Genomic DNA, 22,166 nt, shown 5'->3' with positions numbered 1-22,166 from the left:
GTGCCTGGTTACAGTTGAGTCACATATGGACCAATGGCAGTCGTCTCTGGAGGCTCAAGAGCTAGCAATAGCCACTAGTGGACCATATGCGAGCGTTCCTGACAGGGACACGTTGTTGTTTCATTGCTTTGTCATTGGTACAGTCCGATGTCAGCCATCTTTCAGAGCCTACTCTTTTAAGTTAGCGTTAAACTAGCAGACTTTTGTTAACCAAAATTCACTGAATGGTTTGGTTGGGCAGTTAGGTGTTTAAAGGGGAAGTCAAGTCAGATATTTATATACAATACTAGGCTAAACACAGCATTCTGATTAATAACACATTTGTAGAGCAAAAATATAGCTGCAAAAGCCATTCATTTGTATCCATCTCAGGTGGCAGCCTATTTCGCTACTTGCTGTTGAGTGAAAATGACTTCACAGTTGCTCATGGCTCAGGTAAAGGCCAATCATGGACAAGCATTCATCCGTTTATGCAAATTTTTTACACTGTCTATTCTGATAAAGGGAGGATTACGGCTGAGCTGGGACCTATTCATGAACTCACCTTGAGTGAGGGATGGGGTACACCCTGGCCTGGTTCCAAGCCAATCATATGGCACATATAGACAACTAACAGAACATAACAGCTTTATATTGTCACAGTTCACCAGTTCAGCCACCTCACTCCCAGCCTCACCTGCTCAGCCCTCCTGCTAATCAGCCCAAACACTAACACCTGCTGCCACTCACCCGCCTAGTATAAAGCCCGCTCACTTCCATCCACAACCTGCCAGATTGTCTCTATCGTATTGTTGTCTCGTAGTCCCGTCTTGCCCCGAGTCCCTCAGCTCCGTGTTTTCCTGCCAGCCTGTCCATAGTGTTTTGCTTTCTGTTTTGCCAGCCTGCCTGCGCCCTTAGTTCGAGTTTTTTGCCGTCCTGTTTTTCTCGCTTTTGTTCCCGTTCGTTTATAAATAAATGGATTTAATCAACCCCCTGTCCCGACGCTCCCCTGCTTTTGGGTCCTCCTCCTCTGCAACCATGCCGGCCTCCTCAACCGCCGTACTCCCCCGTGACAGAATGATCCGACCAACGCAGGACCCAGCGGGAAGCCCGCGGCGGCGGACACGACGCCGCCGCCCCGTCCGCATCCGCTCTCAGCCCGCCGGCCAGCCCCGTTCCCCCAGTGTAAGACCTCTTGTTTTTTCTTCCGTGTTTTTCCCCTCGGAGTCCGCGCCTGTCCCCGCTTCTGATCTGTCCCCCGCGTCCGTCACTTCCGCGTTTCCCTCGTGTTCCTCCGCCCTCCCTTCGTCACGTTTCGTTCCAGTACCGGTCCTGATTTTGTTTACCCGCGTCCCTCTTCCGTCAACACTTTTTATCATATTCCGTATTCGAGCCCGTGCACCTCTGATTATGATTTTGATTCAGATTTTGACTATCAGTCCGGCCAGTCCTTTTACAGTTCGTCCGAAGACTCCGATTCGGAGCCCCTATTTGACCGTGACCTTTTCGTGGGCTCCCGGTTGGCATTTCGTGGCCGCCGGTGGAGGGGCCCGCGAAAAGGCCACCGCCCCAGTGACCTCCAGAACCCATCTGTTCAGCCTTCCGATCCGTTCCCTCCTGTCTCTGTGTCCCCCTCTTGCCGCGCCCTGCCTACTTCCTCCTGTCCTGTACCACCCTCTTCTTGCACCCTGTCCCAAGCTCCTGTCGCGTCTGTACCACCGGTCTCTGTTCCCCAAACTTCCTGCCGGCGGGCTGAAGCGGCACCCGCTCCTGTCCCAGCGCCAAGGCGGCTACCCGCCCCTGTCCCAGCGCCAAGGCGGCTACCCGCCCCTGTCCCAGCGCCAAGGCGGCTACCCGTACCTGTCCCTGCGCCAAGGCGGCTACCTGTCCCTGCGCCAAGGCGGCTACCTGTCCCTGCGCCAAGGCGGCTACCTGTCCCTGCGCCAAGGCGGCTACCTGTCCCTGCGCCAAGGCGGCTACCCGCCCCTGTCCCTGCGCCAAGGCGGCAGACCGCCCCTGTCCCAGCGCCAAGGCGGCAGACCGCCCCTGTCCCAGCGAGCCGGCGCCCGGCCTCTGCGAACCCTGCGAGCCGGTCCCCGGTCTCTGCGAACCCTGCGAGCCGGTCCCCGGCCTCTGCGAACCCTGCGAGCCGGTCCCCGGCCTCTGCGAACCCTGCGAGCCGGCGCCCGGCCTCTGTGACCCCTGCGAGCCGGCGCCCGGCCTCTGTGACCCCTGCGAGCCGGCGCCCGGCCTCTGTGACCCCTGCGAGCCGGCGCCCGGCCTCTGTGACCCCTGCGAGCCGGCGCCCGGCCTCTGTGACCCCTGCGAGCCGGCGCCCGGCCTCTGTGACCCCTGCGAGCCGGCGCCCGGCCTCTGTGACCCCTGCGAGCCGGCCCCCAGCCTCTGTGAACCCTGCGAGCCGGCCCCCGGCCTCTGTGACCCCTGCGAGCCGGACCCCGGCCTCTGTGACCCCTGCGAGCCGGACCCCGGCCTCTGTGACCCCTGCGAGCCGGACCCCGGCCTCTGTGACCCCTGCGAGCCGGACCCCGGCCTCTGTCACGGGGGAGTACGGCGGTTGAGGAGGCCGGCATGGTTGCAGAGGAGGAGGACCCAAAAGCAGGGGAGCGTCGGGACAGGGGGTTGATTAAATCCATTTATTTATAAACGAACGGGAACAAAAGCGAGAAAAACAGGACGGCAAAAAACTCGAACTAAGGGCGCAGGCAGGCTGGCAAAACAGAAAGCAAAACACTATGGACAGGCTGGCAGGAAAACACGGAGCTGAGGGACTCGGGGCAAGACGGGACTACGAGACAACAATACGATAGAGACAATCTGGCAGGTTGTGGATGGAAGTGAGCGGGCTTTATACTAGGCGGGTGAGTGGCAGCAGGTGTTAGTGTTTGGGCTGATTAGCAGGAGGGCTGAGCAGGTGAGGCTGGGAGTGAGGTGGCTGAACTGGTGAACTGTGACATTATATAGTGGTTTATTTTCGTGGAATAATGTCAGAACCATCATCATCTTGAAGATTGGTGCCACAACGCATGGTAACAAAAGCTTGTTTAGTCCGTACAATAACTGTTTTCAGAGCAATCTTGGGAAATGCATATTCACCACGTGGTGCATCGGGCAGTAGGCAGGCTATAACTTACTGTAAACCGATTGCCAGCCAATTGCAGAGCACACCAAGACTCACAAATATGCCTAAGCGCAATTTAGAGTGTCCAGTACACCTACCATGCATCATTTGGGGAATGTGGGAGGAAAACAGACTGTCCGGAGGCATGGGGAGAACATGCAAACTCTACACAGGTAAGCCACAGCCAGAATTAAACCCACGACCCGAGGCGGACGTTGTAATTGTCTGCCCCGTGCCTTGTGTAACGATGGCCAAAATCTGAGTACATAGTGGTATGGTACAGATGGAAAGAGTGTTTAAAAGCTACAAGTGAGTGAAGATTCGAGTGAGCGCGTGTCTCTTTAAAAGCTGGAGCGTGCTTCTGAACAGGAGGAGGCGGGAGAGAGTGGGGTTGGCTGCCTGCATTGGAACAGTCCTCTGTAATGAGCAGATTTTCTAGCGGAAGGGGGGTGAGAGAGAGAGAGAGAGCGTGCGAGAGAGAATACGAAGAAATTGTGGGAGCAAGGCAAGCAGGTTATGCGTCAGCCGCTTCTCCACGGGGAAACGTGGAGATGAGCAGGAGATGCTGAAGAGCATCGAAGTGAGCAAAACAATCTCCTACGGATGGATATTATCTCATCAAGCAGGCGAGCTGAAGACAACCCACGAAGAGGATAAACCACTTATGGACGCAGTGGATTAAAGACCTGCAGACAGACTGAGACAGAAGCTGCAGGAGGAACACTGGCGGAGATATTCATCTATTCACTTATTTATCTTCATTGTGTGTGTGGGTGTGTGTGGAAGGGAAAGACTGCATTGCTGCTTGTTGGCACTGCAAGAGCAGAAAAAAACAGCTAAGCACAATTCATTTATGTTTGTTCCTGATTGCCTTTCTAAGTATGTGTGCTCCCTGTGTCAAAAGTGAGCATCACGTCGACATAGTTGAGTGATTTAACGAGGCAGTGCTTGATCACCAAGAGCGGAGTTGAAGACAAACATTAATGCCCGAGGAAGTGCTTTTTTGATCGATTCGACAGCATGTCACATGCTCGTGCTATCGGGGCCTCAATCATGATTGTGGACGCCTAGGCTTGGATCTTTGATGAGCTGCCACTGGAGAGACTTGTGCTCTCCACACGCCACAGAGGAGGAGGAGAAGGAGGAGGAAGAGGCATAGTCACAGAGGAGGCGGCTGAAAGCTGGAAAAGGAGGCGCCGCGAGTGCTGTGGATGGCGTAGGCCGGCCCATGGCAAACACTCAGGAGCTTTCTCCCGGTTTCGTGTCCTGCTGAGAGCTTCTATTGGCAGCGATGGGACCGCCGTCCTCCTCTCTCGCATCTTTCAGGAGCCGGCAAGTTGCTGGTCGGTGCTCCAAAAAGCCCAGCGGGAGGATGGTGTGAACGATTGGACAGGAGATCCCAGACGCCGGTGCGCAGGGCCACCTTGTTTCTTCTTCCTTCTCACTTTGTAATGCTTACTGTCCCTGAGCACAAGAGGCCTGTGTCCAACTGAGTGGGAGTTCTCTCCCTCCCACTCGCTCCTCATTCGTCTCCTTCTCATCCGACCTCCACCTCAAACCTAAACTCCATGGACTGATCCACAGAGCACCAACCTGTCCTCCTTTCTTCTCCCTCTCTTTTCTTTTTCTTTTCTTTTTCTTTTTGTCGAGGCTTCAGGGGAATTGCCGAGACCTGTTTCATGCATGTCCACTGGAGGCAGATTCAACTTTGACGATGGGGGGTCATACTGCGGCGGGTGGGAAGAAGGCAAGGCGCACGGCCACGGGATATGCACGGGACCCAAGGGCCAGGGCGAGTACTGTGGGTCGTGGGCCCATGGCTTTGAGCTGCTGGGCGTCTACACTTGGCCCAGCGGGAACACTTACCAGGGCACGTGGGCGCATGGGAAAAGACACGGCGTGGGTGTCGAGAACAAGGGGCGGTGGATCTACAAGGGGGAATGGACGCACGGCTTTAAGGGACGCTACGGCCTACGGGAGAGCACCGGGATGAGCGGGAAGTATGAGGGAACGTGGAACAATGGGCTGCAAGACGGATATGGCACTGAGACGTACTCCGATGGAGGTAAGATGGGGAGCACTTGTTTCTTGGTTGCTTTCAGAGTGATTGGAAGAACATGTGGAGAAGTGAGTGCCTGCTCAAAAGCTGAAAAAGGATTGACAGCAGGTGACCGGGAGGTTATCACCAGGTCTTATTGGGTCAACCCTCCCTGCTAGCACGCACAGGCATATACGTTCAGAAATCGCTTGAGATCGCTTGTCTCTTCCGTATTCATGTTTTCATTGCTTATGACAAACAGACCTTTTCAACATTTGTGAAGTTAGCCACTGACTACATTGTGTTTAGGTCCAAAAAGGCAAAGGTTTAAAAACAAAACACTATAATAGCGCCAAGAGGAGACTATTACTACTGCCATTGTTGAACATAAAAAAAGGGATGAAAATTTCAGATGCTGACACTTCCTGGTTTGTGGAGCATCGTTGTTTTAATAAATGGGTTTGGAGTTACTCGGTGGAGTTTAACTTAGTCAGTCAGTGGAGGTAGCTTAATGGAGATAAAAACACAATGGTTGCTTGGAAACCGAATACACATGTGAACATCGTTCTCAAACCGGAGGCACTGCATTATTATATATAAAATGCTGCCCTCCCGCATGTTAAGTACTCCTTACAGTCAAAGGCAAGTACATCACAACCAATGGTAGACCACAAGAAGGCTTCTGCATTTCTGCCTACGCTGCTAATGTGTCCAACAGTGTCCCGTTTGTTGCATGCTTCAAATTCTATAAATTTTGTATGCACTGGCCCAAAAATAGGGCCACTGGTGAGCAGGAGCTTGTTCCACATGACTTTGGTCACACCCTGTCAATCACAGGGCAATTGGAGACAAACACTGTATTTTGCGCCCAGTGCTTCAAATACAGTCATTAAAATTCAACATTTAAAAGTTTACAAACAAAACGATTGAAGCCATTTGAAAGCCAAGTAAAGACATAAAAAGTTCTTTACTGAAATTTCTAAAAGCACCAGCAATTACGAATCTTCAATCAACCTTATTCATGTTTTCAAAATGTGGGAGAGAGCCAGAGGACCTGGACAAACCCAATTAAAAAAAAAGGTTTTGCATCCCTTTCATCACTTTTGGATGGTCATTATTTTAATTGTTTATATTTTTATGAAATTCCAGTGTAGACCCAAAGTGGGCAACTTCAACACTTAGGCAAACTGTTTGAGCACCTAATAAAAATGTTAACGATTTGTAGTTTATTTAACAGTTATTATTCAATAAACTGTGCAGTTGTCAAGGCAGCAGAAAGACACAGAATGTTGTAACCTTGCATGTTAACTTATTCTCCGCTGTACCGATGCTAGCTGTCGCTGATACAGTAACTTCAAGAGTTGTTCAGGATGTATGGAGTTGTTGAAGAGAGGCAACTCCTACAAAGCAACTTTAGCTTGCACTTGTTAATGTGTTGTTTACAAATTATATTACAAACACCCAACCAGAAAGGTTGTTTGGAGCTGATTAGCTTCAAAAAGGGGAGCAGATTAACGAGGACATGTGGACGCAATCAAACCAAGAGAGTGACACGAGGGACAAGAAACCAACATGACCCCAACACATAACAGTTACAAGTGGTGTATGACACAAATGGCCTTAGTATGCTTTTATTTTGGAGCAACTCCCAGAAGCATGGTTGCAACAACGGTCTGCTACTTCATCATCTTTTTCCCCCAGAGCGTGAGCATGAGTGTTGTTCTGAAATCAGGTTTTTTTCTGAAATCATGCAGTCATTTCAAGTCGCTTGAAAATAAATAAATAAATAAATAAATAAATATATTATAATATAATCATTAAATAATTAAATACAACACACTGTGCACCCTTGGTCTAGATCCTGGAGATAGAGATAGCACAGTGGATCCCTAGATTGTTGACTGGATGGACGGATGATCAGTGTCATGTAAGAGTTACAAGTGAAATTTTCGTATTCACTTTAATATAAAAATAGAGATTTTAAAGATGTAACTTTGGAACAGTAGTGTTTTAACCTTAATACAATAAAACCCCAAACTTCCTAGAGTACATTGAAACATAATTACATTGGGCATAATCATTAGACGTCATCAGTTTAATCAAATCCCTTTGAGTAAATAGCCTCACTGTGTATATTTTTTGCACACTCATACTGTATTGTGTAGACGAAGATGCACACACATAAACCTGCTGGTGTGTTTGCAACCAAGGCAAAAGCGCTGACAGTAATAGGCATGCAGTTTAGTTACATAAGTCTACTATGAACAGCAGGCTGTTCTAGGACAATACTGTTGAGGACCGCACACAAACGCATGCACAAATACACGACACACTTTTTTTTTTAATCTAAAAACGAGATTAGTTTGAAGGGTTCCATCAGGACAGAGATGGCTTGACATCCAGCCAGACAGATGAGCCAGAGGAGACAAAGGATAGCTGGACGGACAGCTGTACAGATGCATGAATCAGTTTGATGAACACATAACAAATATGCCTGTGTGGATGATCGTTGTCATCAGAAACACTTTTTATTCAGAACGAGAGAGGTTGTGACCAAAGGCATGCAAAGGATGAGAAGCTTTGAATCATTGTAATGCATTTCAACTTCTAGGGCTCTTGTCTCATGGATGGATAATGCGGAAATGCCGGCATAAAGTATGCTGGTTTTGTGCAGGCGCAAGCCTCATTGTACCTGTTTGGAAATTTGCAAGTGTGAAAAGGTTATATGTGGTCTGAGGAGACATAAGTTTAGATTGACTTTGAGCCACCAAAATGTCTGATGCACAGAGTGCTTGTTCCGTATGTACTGTCTTTATTCCTTATTTCCTGCTGATAACCAAACGTAATCTCAGTCAGCTCACCAAGTAAAGCAGGGGTGTCCAAAATATATGCAGGGGGCCAGATTTGGGCGAGGTGTAGGGGCCCAGAATTTAACCGCAAAATTTTACCCCAACGTTCTTTTTCATTTTTATTTTATTTTTTTTTACATAAAACGCCTATTAATCTTAGTCCTCTTTTTCATATTTGACTTTTTCATTGAAATTCCAAGACTTTTATGTCTTTGGGTTGATTTAAAACTGACCGTGAATCATGTCCAATATTTTGAGGAGCTATTACGAAACACGAGATGAGCTTAAGGTCATGACGTTGGACAGAGCAGCTGTCCTCCTGTGGGTGAATACGGAATTTCACTTGGTTTGTATTATATATGCTAGTCAACAGAACCAGAAATGATTAATTTTATGACAGAATCCGCAGCCCGGATAATATATGACCACAGACCGCTTTTGGGCCCCTGGGCCGGACTTTTAGGGTATGTCTGTTGTAAACAAATGAATGTACCTTCTGTTATTTCTATTTACATTTTTGTTTGAACTGTAATTTCAATCTCACTTGAAATTCCCACTTCAAGCGTGAACGCGTAATAATGTATTACTCCTAATATATTCTGTATTAATGCAATATCCAGTGGACTCTACTTCTAGAGAGATCCAGTAGTCTTTCTCTGTCATGTATCAGCTGGCAGTTCCACTCTCCCCTCCCTCTACTACATCTGATATGAAGCAGCTCTTCTCTACTCTTGTGGCTGTTTGGCTTTTACTCCTCTCCTACGTCTCTTCTCCTCCCACCTTTCTCTTTCCTCCCGCACCGCATCCCACTGCATTTCCACAGAGCTGCCCTATACCGTACAGTGGGTTTCCATAGCAACGCACACCGATGTGCAGCAGGTCAGCGTGTCACGAGAGACTTTGTACCTTGCTGCTATTGGCCACCGGAAGGCCGTATAAGGCTCTGATTGGCTGGCTTGGCCTTCCGGGCTAATGGTGTTTACCAAGACGAGGAGCTAAGCTGGCTGATTACAATCCACATACACGGATAGACACACACGCACACATAATGAGGAAGAGAGCAATAGAGAGGCCGATTATTCGTCACTGTGTCTCACACACACACGTTACAGCCCGAGATTACAGTGATCGCTTGTTGTGACTGGCTGCTTGATGAAGCGACACAGCCACAGCAAACATCTATTTCCTTGTCTTATAAAGACTCAAGCAAGCAAAAAGAAAAAAAAAACCCAAAATAATCCTTGTGCCATAAATGCATGTGTGAGTTGACTTAGTGTTGGCTCTTTAGGAAGGATACTGCTAGCTGATGGCTAGCAATTACAGGACGAACAGTCCAGAGTGTAATCCAACTTTCCCTCGTATTCCGGATGGTAGAATTGTTCAATGGAATATCACAAAATAATCAAGATTCTCATTTACTTTGATTTCGAATTGAAACAAAATGTCCCAAAATTGATTTTATAAAGAGAATAATAGACCAAATCCTCTTCCTGTCTGCTTCTGTCTAACTTTCACAGTCGCTGACTGATAAAAGTAGTCTAAAATCTGAAGTCCCTTCGCAAGTGTTGTTATAAACATGTGTGCATAAAAACACATACACACAATGAAAGTGGAATGAGACACTACTTCAGCGGTATCCTGCAGAGAATGGAACAGCGTTTGAGAACGGCTGCCAAACATTTAGGGCAGAAAACGTGACAAGAAGACTGTTCGCCGACAAAAAGGGAGAATATTTATGAATGATGCATGGTGTCGAATATTTGAAAAACCTATTTTTTACAAGGAGGAAAAGGCAGTCAACACATTTGTCAAGGCTTGAAGATGCACACAAACCATTTTTTGTGCAAACACAACACAAAGAAATGTTTGCAAATAAAACTTGAAAAAAATGTTGTTTGCTTTTATTTTCTATGATAGTTGTATCATTAAGTTCTCTAGGCAAAAGGCAATTGGTTTTTGGTCAAAGATGTTGAGGAACAATTTTTTAAAGCACTGTTTATTTGGCAAACCTCAATATGTGACCCGTATTGGGAAAGGAGTCCACGTGTCGGGGCATAAATTTAAATGACAGATCGTAAGCAAAAACATTTCGATTTTGAGATTTCGTCAAAAATACCACCCTTGAGGTCTATATCTCCATTTCACATCAATCAAAATGCTAAAATTGTAATCAAAGTGGATGTGAATAAGGGATTAATAGACATTGTGCATTGTTGCTAACATATTTTTATCTGACTTGCTAGCTAGTACAGTCTGCTGTAACAACTAAGCCGGATATCACCTCAAATGACATTTCACTTCAAAAATACACAATAATGTTACCCTCCAGTACAAAATCAAACCTTTTTCTATTACGTTATGCTGGTATTTGTTGTCAGTGGGTTGGTATCTGGGTTTTTCTGTTCTTCAACCTGCTTCCGTTGTGTTTGGCCAACCAGCTCCCTGTTCCAATAGTTTTGTTGTCCAGGTGCTTAATGTTGTCTCATTATGTTTGAGTGTATTAAGTTCCCTGTTTCTTTTCAATTTTTTCGGGTCATTGTCACTGTCAAAGTGTGGTTGTCAATGCTTCTACTAGTTACTCATCGTCCTTGTTTGGTTTGTTGCTTCATTGCAACCTGAGTCTTTTATGTATTTTTCATTTTTATGTTAAATTCGTATTTTCGAGCACACCCCGCCTTCTGCCTCCCTGCTGGGTCCACACCCTCTCCCTGTTCGTTTGTGACGTTCTCATAGGTAGGTCCGCATCGGTCTCATTGTTCCGCATAGGTTCTCCCACGGCATTTTTATTTTCTTCTTGTGAGATATAATGTCCATGATAAAGTATAAATACATTCCCTGGTTATTCATTCATCCATCATCTACCACTTATCTGAGGTCAGATCACAGGGCAGCAGCTGTAGCAGGGAAGTCTAGGCACCCCTCTCCCCCAGCCACTTTGTCCAACTCCTTCGGGGAATCCTCAGGCATCCCCAATCCAGCTGGGGGACATTGTCTCTCTAAGCGTATCCTGGTCATCCCCTGGACCACCTTCCAGTAGTACATGCCCAGAACACATCACCAGGGAGGCGTCCTAACCAGATCCTCGAGCCACCTCAGCTGGCTCCCCTCAACATGGAGGAGCAGCAGGTTGACTGAGTCCCTGCCAGATGACCAAGCTTTTCACCCTTTATCGATGGGAGAGCAAGGACACCCTGCTGAGGATTCTCATTTTGACTACTTGTATCCAGGATCTCATTCTTTTGGTCACGACCCACAGCTCAAGACCATAGGTGAAGGGAGGAAGGTAGATCAACCAGTAAATTGAAAGCTTCTTCACCACAGAGAATCGCTATGATCCCTGCCTTTGGCCGCCGCCCATCTCACACCACACTGATGGCCCCTCCCACAAGCGTGAGCCTATAGTAAGGGGGACTTTATTTCTTCAAACTGTGCTCGGCCCAATGGGTGCAGGCCCAGCCACCAGGTGCTCGACAACGAGCCTTACCTCCAGGCCTGAGCGCGGCCTCTGTGACCTCCGTCTAGGTAAATGGACAACAGAGTCCAGTAAATTTACGGGTCGTAAGTGGTTTGTGAGCCATGCTTAGTCTGGTCCCTCACCTAGGTCGTGTTTGCCACGGGTGATCCTCCCAGCGGCATAAAGCCCTAAACAACTTAGCTCCTTGGATCAACGGGTCACGCAAACTGCGCCACGATAAGGTGATGGCTCATGAAGGATCTTGTCATCAAATGGCAAATAATCTTGTGACACAAAATTCCTCGTGTGCGCATGCACACACTCACACACACGTACATGTTGCAATACTAAAGCAAGCCAACTTTAGCAGACCATGCATGCCCCAGGAGAGGATTTATAAGCTTGATGGGTTCTTCTGTTGTTTTGAGGTTGAGGCCAGATCAACAATTTTGCACATTTTTCTTTTGAGAAGTCAAACCTTCACAGCTTTTTAAGGCTTAAACGCTCAGATGTTGTTAACTTCTTTTGGAATTCATGCTCCAGTGGTCTTTCAAAACTTCCTGAATGTTATCTTTTTTTCACAGGTACTTGTTGCTTTGGAACTTTGAAAGACGAAGCCAAAACTTTGTGGATTTCAACCTAGCGTCATTTGATTTTTGAGGTATCTCAATATATTATATACTATTTTGAAGAGAATTAAGTTAAGAATAAGAACATGAATAACTTAAATTTCCTTTTTTGATGTGGAGACTAGGCGGCTCGGTGGCTCAGCAAATAGCACGTCTGCCTCAAAGTTAACGGTTCAAATCCATCTGGCTCCGACCTTCCTGTGTGGAGTTTGCATGCTCTCCCTGAGTTTTCTCCGGGCTCTCCCTGAGTTTTCTCCGGGCACTCCGAGTTCCTCCCTAACTCTAGAAACATGCATGGCAGGTATATGGGACATACCAAATTGTACCTAGGTGTGATTGGGTGCATGAATGGTTACTTGTCTCTGTGTGCACTGCAATTGGTTCTCAACCAGTTCAGGGTGTCCCCTGCCTACTGCCTGAAGCCAGCTGAGATAGGCACCAGCAAGACTGTGACCCTTGTGAGGATAAGCGGCTCTAAAAAAAATGTATGAGTGGATGTGAAAACTCTTTTGTCCAAGTCGATAACATACTGTACGTATGTGTTGTTGTCAACAGTCTCATCATTTGGAGGGCAGCAGAAAAAAACACAATCTATACAGCGATGTGAGTAACATCTTTCTTTCCCGCTAAGATGTACCCGTCTAGTTTTATTTTCAGCAAATGAATAATCCCCAAATGGAAATTTGAAAAGGATGTAAAAAAGGCCCCAAGCAAAATCCCTTAAACGGATGACGGTACCCCACGGTGATCTACAGCAGTTTAGCTCTGAACCGACTTTCAGTGTTAAATGACTTTTTACTTGCCTGCGTGCAAGCCCATCTCGCCATCCTGCTGCACAACGGTCTCGCTTTGTGTGTTACGTTGTGTCTGTTTACCCGGCTGTTTTTACATTAGTTTAATGGGTAGAGTATTTCCTCTCGCTCCTTTCCTCTGTTGATGTCGGTGACTTGATCCTTTTGACAATACAATCAAATTTATTACTTGGATTACCTACTTGCATCTTTTGATGTTGATTTACATGGCTCTCACACACACATACCCATACAAGTGCCATATCGGAGCCCTAGGAGTGAGTGCAGTGCAGTGTTTCTTCATATAGCCGGAATAGCATGAAGCCCAAAAGGCTCATTCGTCACTGCTGATTCTGCACAAAAACCAGATACTGTATCAGCATTATAATAATATGCACATGCCTCTCTTATGTAAGGGGAGTTAGGATGTTTGAAATGTGGATTAGTGGAGCTGTCTGTCATATGAAAACTCTAAAAATCTCTTTTGGATATGCGCCTGGGATCAGTGCTGCTTAAGTAATAATTGGACATACCATTGAGGGAGTTTGCCCAGAAAGCACTTTGTGTGGGTTTATTTCTGGATTATTACAAAAGGGTGGCAGAGTAACATTCTTGCCATATTCTTGGATCAATGGCCACGAATACAAATATTAGAAATATTACATTTGGGGAATTGATTGACCGAATTGGATGAAAACGTTCATGTTATATGCCTATTTCCTTTGTCATGTAACTCTTTATATGTATTTGTATTCATTCCGATTGTTGATGGACCGCTAAACTAAGACCAATGGAACACTAGATTTACTAGATTTGAGTTACCTGCTACTGTTATCTGCCACTCCCTAAATTTGTGATACTGTTAAACTGCCATATACTTGGGAGTATGGAAGTATAAACACAGTCTAGATAAGCAACACGCATTGTTACGCTCCCGTTTAGGGAGAGGTTCATAGCATAAGGTTTAAGCGGGAGAAATAACAAGAAATAACAAGAATTTTTGTACCAAAAATAAAAACTTGGTAGCGGTTGACTTGGCCAGTTGGAGATGGCCCCGTTTTTGTCTGCTAATCTATGCAATCCCCTCATTCTTTTACAAGTTTAACACAAACACAAAACGTGATGACCAGGGTTGTAACAAGCATGCACGCATACACTGAGTACTATCATATTGGCTGAGTACCAGAATATGAGGATTCCACTGCTTCTATAACAGATGAAGTCCTTAATGTATTGCACTGAGTGGCACTTGCTTCTCTCTGCGTTTTAGAGTCAACGTTTTATGAACTGAAATGCATAATGTACACAATCTTGCTCAACGCATTCACTGTGCATATCTTAAGTAAAAAGCAATGTTTAGAATGAAGTATTCAGAGATTTAGTGTTATCTTGCTTTATAAATGTTATTTGAATGACTAAATCTACTTGCAAATAGTTGAGCTAAGCATTCTGGGATGCCTTTCCAGTCAAAAAACCCCTGGGCATATCACAAATGGACAATTTCACTATGATTAGCGCTTGGACAAGAAATGTAATATAGAAGTTTTTCAATTTCCCCAAATCGCATTATCTGGTAAATTAAGCTACGCAAAACCTTGCTTTTTACTTGTATTGTTTGTGACAGAAGACATTGTGGTCAATTGTGAATTTTGTTTTATGTACCCGTCACAGAAAAAGGGTTTTCACGTGGTTAAAATGGATGGTTGGACTGCAGAGGCAGAGATTAAAAAGTATTTGACGCTCATTATTGGTCCCTCGTGAATGTAATTGCTAATTGAAGGCTAGTGCCGAGTGACCACGTAATAATAGTCGTCAAGCTTATAAAACTAAAATGTATTACCATGCGCTGTGGTGTATGATTGCCAGTAGATTATTTAATTTTAACAACATCTACCTAATTTGGATGATTGAAGAGGAGACTGCAAAGTTCAGCTTTTGCCTTTTGTTTAAGGCTGAGCTGTAGAGAGTAGTGTTTAATAGCATTTTTCAGAGGTTTAACTATTTTTACTTTTAGTATGATGATGGAGGTTTAATTTTTTTGGGTGAGGTGGGCATTGATTATGGGAGTGAGCGACAGACTGACTATTGGCTGACGAAGTAACAATTCCAGTTGTTGGCTTGAAAAAATGGTGGACCGACGATGACGGAACTTGCTGACACACCAGCAAGAAAAAATGTAAAATGCATATCTCTGCTAATCATCTCACATTGATTATATAATCAATATATATATTGAATTAATTGATTAAAATATTCACCATAAAACTAGATTGCTAAAGAGAATTTCTTTACCCCAGTTCCAATGCAAAAGCAGTAATCTGGATCAATGTTATTAGCGCACCCTCATTTGTGTTATGTTCCTGCTTGAAGAGTTGCAAAAGGACATATTTTGTGGATGAGTTTTCAAATCCATCGGTATGGAATGAGTACACTGTAGTGTACCACTATTTCCAATTCCAATTTCCAATAAAAACGTTGATCATGAGCAATTTTATTCTGGTATCACATATATATATACAGTATATTGTATATATCTTTTTGTTGTGCAGTTGCAGCGTACTGAAGTAGTAGAGCAGAAGCATAATGATGTTGACTTGGTTTCTGCTTGCTTGGCAGCAGTGGGAACACTTAGTGCTTTTAATGGCCAGAGGAAGAAATTGGTCCACAAAGAAAAGAGGAAGAAAATAAGTGAGGCCGTAGTGATCCTGTCGATGAAAAATCTTTATTATGGTGCGAGAAACCCCTTGAGTTGCAACTTCTGATTTGCAAGGGGGTCCTGCACAACAAACAGCACGGTCAATAAATACCACAACAGACAAAAAATACAAATACAAAGAATAAAAAAATAAAAAAATTACAAAACAACAGGAAATGTATTACCATGCATCAAGATAATGACCCTAAACATATCCTAAAAACACCAAGGAAATTCTTAAGTGGCAGGAAGTGAATGTTTTACACATGACAACTCTTGACAACAATGTCAAGGTTTGGCGATGTAATTTGGCCAATGAATTGCAACTCGTTTTGCGTATTCACGAATCTATTTGAAATCTAACTGATACTTTTACTTTTTAAAAATCTGATTAGTTAAATAATTATGTCTTGTATTCAATCCATTTGTAAATACCTGAAAATTAAAAGTGAAATGTTGATTGCTTAGGTCCCAGGTCTGACTAAGAGTACAGCAAACATAAAGAAATTTGCTTCAATTTTACAGTTTTTTGATGGAAGTGTGTTTTCTTCCTCTGTGTAACACTACTCTCAACAACCAGTTAAGACATCTAGTCTCTGCTCCTTTTATGTCATTGGCAACCAAAAGTGTCTAACAATTAGATACTGCCCCAAACACTGTGTTTTCAGAGTAAACAAATAGGTTTCAGGAAGCGTTTTTCACCTTTAATGCCTTTTTACTACATCCTACATGTGGGCTATTTACAATTTTTTTAATAATTTATAATTTTTTAATTATAATTTTTAAAAATAATGTCAGTGGCACCTTGGACCCCATTTCGTCTCAGTCAGTCCAATTTTAGTTGATCCAAGTTGTAATCGCCTGTCCGTAACTCCGGCAGCCGAATTTTACCTGTCCTTCCAGCTACTTTGGAGAAAAATCATCTTTTTGTGAAAAAATGTCTTTTCTGAACAACAATGACTTTAACAATAATGCTTTTTTTTTTTTTAGGTTTGGTGGCATCTGAAACACCTCAGTATGTGTGCATTCATGTATGTTTTTTACACTCAACACTTTTTTTTGTGTGTGATAATCTGTGACACATCCTCCTGGATGCAAGCGGATGTTGCAAGATTTTCACACCCACTTTTCCTCAATCACGGGCGTGGGTACGAGAACAATCAGTTTGTTTTTGGCTCAACATACGGAAGCACTATGCTAGATGTTAGCACTTACCTTCACGGTTTTATAGGATGCTAACAGTCGATCTGTATTAAAATCCACTCATATGACGCTTCCGGTTCGGCTTTGGTGAATTTGCCATTAGATTTTTCGAAAAGTGATGTAGAATCTTTTAAACTACGGTGCGTGCCCCATATATGCTGGAACCGGCGGTGGATATGCCATCAAATAACCACAGTTAATCACTACAGTGCTCAATTGACTTGACATTAAGAGGAGTGCTAGTCAAGGGTGTTAACGAACTATATTAATAATAATAATAATAATAATAATAAGAAAACACATTTGACGACAATTCTCATCATTGGCACACAGCTAAAGTAATTCCAAAGACCAGAAAAAAACAGAATTCTCATCTGTAGCACTGAAAGAAATAAAATCACCCTTCAAGGCTGCGGCGCACCTGTGGAAGAGTTACTCAAGGACACAAATGATCAGGGCGCAAAATGGTCAGTTGCCAAGTGGCTACTTCACAGCAGTGATCTGCGATCGCCCTGGCCTACATCACCCGCAATTGGAACACTTCTCCCAGTTTTTTATAAACGTACTTTGCATATGTCAAGCTACTGTATGGATTTCAGCGAGTCAATTCTGCTTTTTCCATGTTGCCTGTGCGCCTCTTCTGCACTGAATTCAAAGGAAATAACAGGATATGTATGTTGTCTGTGCTCAAGCGCACCGCAACATTACCCAAAGAGAGAAAACTCCACTTGTGTGTACAGTTAGAAAGAACTTTGTGCTAGTATTACCCCGGGCTAAACAATAGAACCCATAGTGACCTATTGTTGTAACAGAATCATATACAGGAGTCTCAAATGGCCCAATAGCCACATCAAATGCTTGTAGGAAAAAAAAAAAAAGAATAAATTTGTTGCCAAAACACTGGATTTATTTATTTATTTTTTTATATATTATCTAAACTCGAGTTAGTAAAAAATAGAATCTCGTCTCTGTCTGGGACGACCTTCAAGGTCCTCGCCTCGCCTTGAGGATGGCGGCTTTGGATGGCTGCAGGGGGGCTTCGTATTCTAGAGACGAAGGATGAGAAGCCATCTGAATTGGCAGAGGCAAACCAACGCGTGAGACCGAGCTTCATTCAGAATGGTGGCAAGCTTTGTGCGCTACATTTTTCAAAATCACGAGGACACGCTTTTATCCATAGTGGATATTACATTGTAAAATGGATTCAATGTTGACGTAAAACACAAAATGCGATTACAGTATCTTGAAAAATGTGCAATATCCTAAAGATGGGAAAGTAGTCAATGAAAATCTCCTATTCATAACAGGTCTGAAGTACAACCAATTTCAATCGAGTTGGGCTTGCTGGTGCTTATTTCCAGCTGACTTTGCGCAATAGGCGGGGGACACCCTGAACTGATTGCCAGACAATTGCAGGCCACACAGAGACAAACAACCATTCATGCACCCAATCACACAACATGCAAACTCCAACACAGGAAGGCTGGAGCTAGCTGGATTTGAACTCAGGTCCCTGAACTGTGAGGCAGATGTGCTAACCATGGATGCCTGCAACATGTTTCAAAAAAGCTGGGACAGGGACAACAAAAGATCAGTAAAGTTGATGAATGCTCAAAGAACACCTCTTTGGACCATTCCACTGTCAAACAGGTGAAAGTCATGAAAGGGTATAAAATAAGCATCCTCCAAAGACTCAGCCTTTCATTAGAAAAGATGCGATGAGATCACCATTTTGTGAAACAACAGTCCTACAGCTTAAGCTTATGTTTCTCAACATTTAATTGCGAGACATTTAGGGATTCCATCATCTCCAGTCCATTATATCATCAAAAGAGTTTGAGAATGTAGGCGATTTTCTACGAGTAACCAACATTGAATGCCCGTGACCTTATATTACCGCGTAGGCTCAGAAATACTTCAGAAAACCCTCGTCAGTTAAAAGTTTGTCATGTTATGGGAAAGCCACACATCCACAACATCCAGAATCGCATACGCCTTCTCTCGGGCCAGACTCATTCGAGATGAACAGATGTAGAGTGGAAAAGTGTGTGATAGTCTGTCCACTGTTGTTTTTTGGAAATCATGGTCGTCATGTTCTGCTAAAAAAGTTAATTCGGACTGTTACCAGTGAAAAAGCCAGCATCTGTGATGGTATATAGGTTCAGCAGGATAATGCCAAGCCACATTGTGCTCCTGTTAAAACAGTGTGGTTTTGTCATAAAAGGGTGCAGATACTAGACTGGCCTGTCTGCAATCCAGATTTGTTTCCAATTGAGAACATGTGGCATACTATGAAGTGCAAAATCCAACAAAGGAGACCGGGTCACTGAAATTGTACATCAAGCAGAAAAAGGAAAAAAAATCCCTATCACCTATAAAGCTTCAACAATTGGTGTCCTCAGTTCCCAAACGATATTATTACTGCCCCTGCTCCAAATTCATTGGAATGTTTTGCAGGAATCAATTTCAAAAGAAATGAATATTTGCACAAAAAAATACTTATTTGATCGGTTTAATTATCTTGTCTTTGGGGTGTATGCAATTGAATATATATTAAAGAATGTTTGCAAATTATTCATCATAAATTCTGTCTTTGTAGAAGCCATTAGGCCACTTTAAAGCAAAGCCTGTTAAAAGCTTATGGGCAGGAAATTCACCTTTTTTTGTTGTTGTAATATTTACTCTGGAGTGAAAAAGAAAATGCAAATTACCTTTTGGGGTTCCGAGGCACCTCAAGGGTGAAATTCTGTACTGTAGCTGGATTTACAGGCACTTCATAAACTTAGGAGCGGATGAACTCAGTCTTGTTGTTTAAGGGCACTCCAGTTCACTTCATCCAACCTGCAACTGCTGACATGATGAAAACACATTAATCTTTCATAGTCCAAATACTGTAGATTTCAAAGTTTATTTTGGTCCGTGTGTTTGTCTCCTTCAAAGAAAAACACTGTGTAGATTCACTGTCTGCAAAGGGTGTCTTTTAAAGCCTTGCCACGGGGCGCTGAAAGCATGTAATGTCACCTATCAATTGCGGATTTTAGAGGCGGTGAATGGGTTCACGTATTTGTGAAGATGACAGTCAGTGATTCAGCCAGGGCGATGGTACATTGAGCAAATCCCGGAGCCTCTATGTTGTTTCCGCAGCTTTGATCTCCCCACGTTAAGGCTCGTCTGTGCGGCTGCCTTGTGCTACAGTAGCCGCGACCTGAATTATAGGCCCATATAATTCAAGAGTGCTTCCTGTCGGCCTCCAGGCAGAATGTGCAAAATCATTTTGGCATGTGAGTTGCGGCTGTATGCACAGGGACCTTTACGTAGCCACTGCTTGTTACACACACAGTTGATGGTGGGGGACCACTGAAAGCTAATCAGCTGTTGCATGTCTGCCCGTTGTCAGAGGACACATTCTCATACGTCTCTTTGGCAATTACGAAACACTCCGCCACACTCTGAGTGATACTTCTATTCTAGAACATGTCACTTTATCATTAATATGGTCTGTTTAGGTTGGGCCTTGTAAGGAACAGCACCAGCAAATGCCTGCAGCGGAGATGTTGAATTTTCAGCACCACGGAAAGCGACATTCAGCCTGCTGTCCTTGCATAGTTTTGTGCATTTCTCAGACCAGAACTGAATTTCTAAAACTAATGTTCAATTTTCAATGTTCAATTTTCACATTATTCTCTGTAGTCTCTGTACACTCATGTACATCAAAAGCAGATTGTTTCTTTGAATAAATTGCAAATGCTTTGGCATAACCAGATTTTCTGCTGTTTACGACATCAATTGTTTATGTCATCTTGATTACAATATATGATAATGGATCCCTGTGGAATTAATTTACCGTATAAATCATCACTTTTGAAATAGTTGAACAAGTGGTCATAATGTCAAGCATATTTCTTTACATTTCACTTAGACTTTTTCCTCAGACAAATCTTGACTTTTTGCAATACATACCAGTAAAATACTAGTTGAATTCAAAATATTAAGAGCCAACCCAGAATTTGGGTCGACCTTCTGGCTAGTTTTACAGAAAACAACCCTCAAAATGACAAATTTTGTGCAAAATAACTTCAAAAATTGAGTTGTTTTATACAAAAGAACTCAGAAAGTTAGGTTGGACTGTACAGTGAAAGACCAAGCATCAGTTTCTCAAATGGGATTGTTTCATAGTTATATGACTACTTAAGAAAAAAACAAAACAAAAAAAACCCACTTTGTTTGCGTTATTGAGTACTGTACCCCATTTCTTGACCACATTGAGTTGGTTTGTCAACATTCTATAATTACTGTATTTGGGTTAAAAATTATTTATTTATTAAATGCTTTGTTAAAAAGAAAAAAAAAAGCCAATGACCGAGGAGTTTTAGAGGAAAAATGGCTTTTGCAGGGAAACTATTATGTAAAAATTGCTTCAAGGAATGCACTTATTGTTTTGCGAATTTTAGTTCTGATCTTAGAAATACATCAAAGCGAAAACAGCAAAGTTACATATTGGCGAGGTGGGAGGCAGCATTCTCTTCCAAACGCAATTATCACTTTTCTAGGCATCTCGGCCTTACTCCCTGGAAATTGTTGTTGTATGAAGCAAATGTTGTTACACAGAAGGTGGACTTGTCGATTAGAGGGCCATGCCGTTTGCTTAACAAACAAGATCCGTAATTCACCAGACAGATCATTAGTGTGGTTTATACAATTATAGATAAGTGCAAATTTTGTATTAAACTTTGAAATGATACAGCTTTTGTTTTTTCAAAAATGTTCAAAGACATTTAGTTAATTATTTGAAAGTTGAACCTCAGACGCTAGTTAATTTTGCCTCGGTATTGGCAATAGTTTTGTATATTACATTTATCTGCGTTCACTCCCAATGAAATATAACTGAGCCGGTCAAACTGAAGTTAAGAGATCGCTTATAAGTGTGCATTTCATTCGCCTGAGGAATGTGAGACGACAGCTGTGTCATACTGCATGTACTGTATGTCATCCAGTTTTATTTGGACACGAGAGGCAACCTTGTTTGTTTTCATTCAGCTTTTTACAAATTCATGAATTTATATCCAAAGCCATCCCCAGCCTCCTTCGCTTTGACCAGTCTTTGTCGTGGACGTTGAATAAAAGGGTAATCCTGTCACACTGTTCCATGGGTGCTTGTATGTACAGCACTTTGATCTGTCTGTCATATGGTCATGCAGCTGTGTCCTGACGTGATTACAAAGGCCTGAGCAGATGCGCTGGCCAGATGTCTTTGACAAAGGCACTTTCCCCTGCGCACATATGAGTTGACAAGACACTGCCCCAATGATAAGCGCAGGCCTAAATTCAAACAATTACATCCCCAACTCATCATAGTGAGACCAAATAGAACATATTTTAATACATTTAG

At 43.6% G+C, this 22,166-nt stretch overlaps 1 protein-coding gene across 2 annotated transcripts in view; it reads left to right on the top strand.

The window, feature by feature from the left end:
* Positions 1-3,561: 3,561 nt before the first annotated feature.
* Positions 3,562-22,166, top strand: part of jph3b (junctophilin 3b) — a 54,334-nt gene continuing 35,729 nt past the window's right edge. The window contains exon 1 of one of the 2 annotated variants that reach the window (XM_088417654.1): positions 3,562-5,183. In XM_088417654.1, the coding sequence (XP_088273780.1) occupies positions 4,802-5,183 (382 nt within the window). In that variant the 5' untranslated portion in view covers positions 3,562-4,801. Of the gene's footprint in view, positions 5,184-12,617; positions 12,692-22,166 lie in introns of those variants that run through there. The other variant, XM_088417655.1, reaches the window with a different exon arrangement.

The sequence above is a fragment of the Hippichthys cyanospilos genome, chromosome 6 (genome assembly GCF_059441005.1).
Source record: "Hippichthys cyanospilos isolate Australia breed blue-spotted pipefish chromosome 6, RoL_Hcya_1.0, whole genome shotgun sequence".
In the NCBI taxonomy this organism is placed as follows: domain Eukaryota; kingdom Metazoa; phylum Chordata; class Actinopteri; order Syngnathiformes; family Syngnathidae; genus Hippichthys; species Hippichthys cyanospilos.
This window is presented reverse-complemented; position numbering and strand designations above follow the sequence as displayed.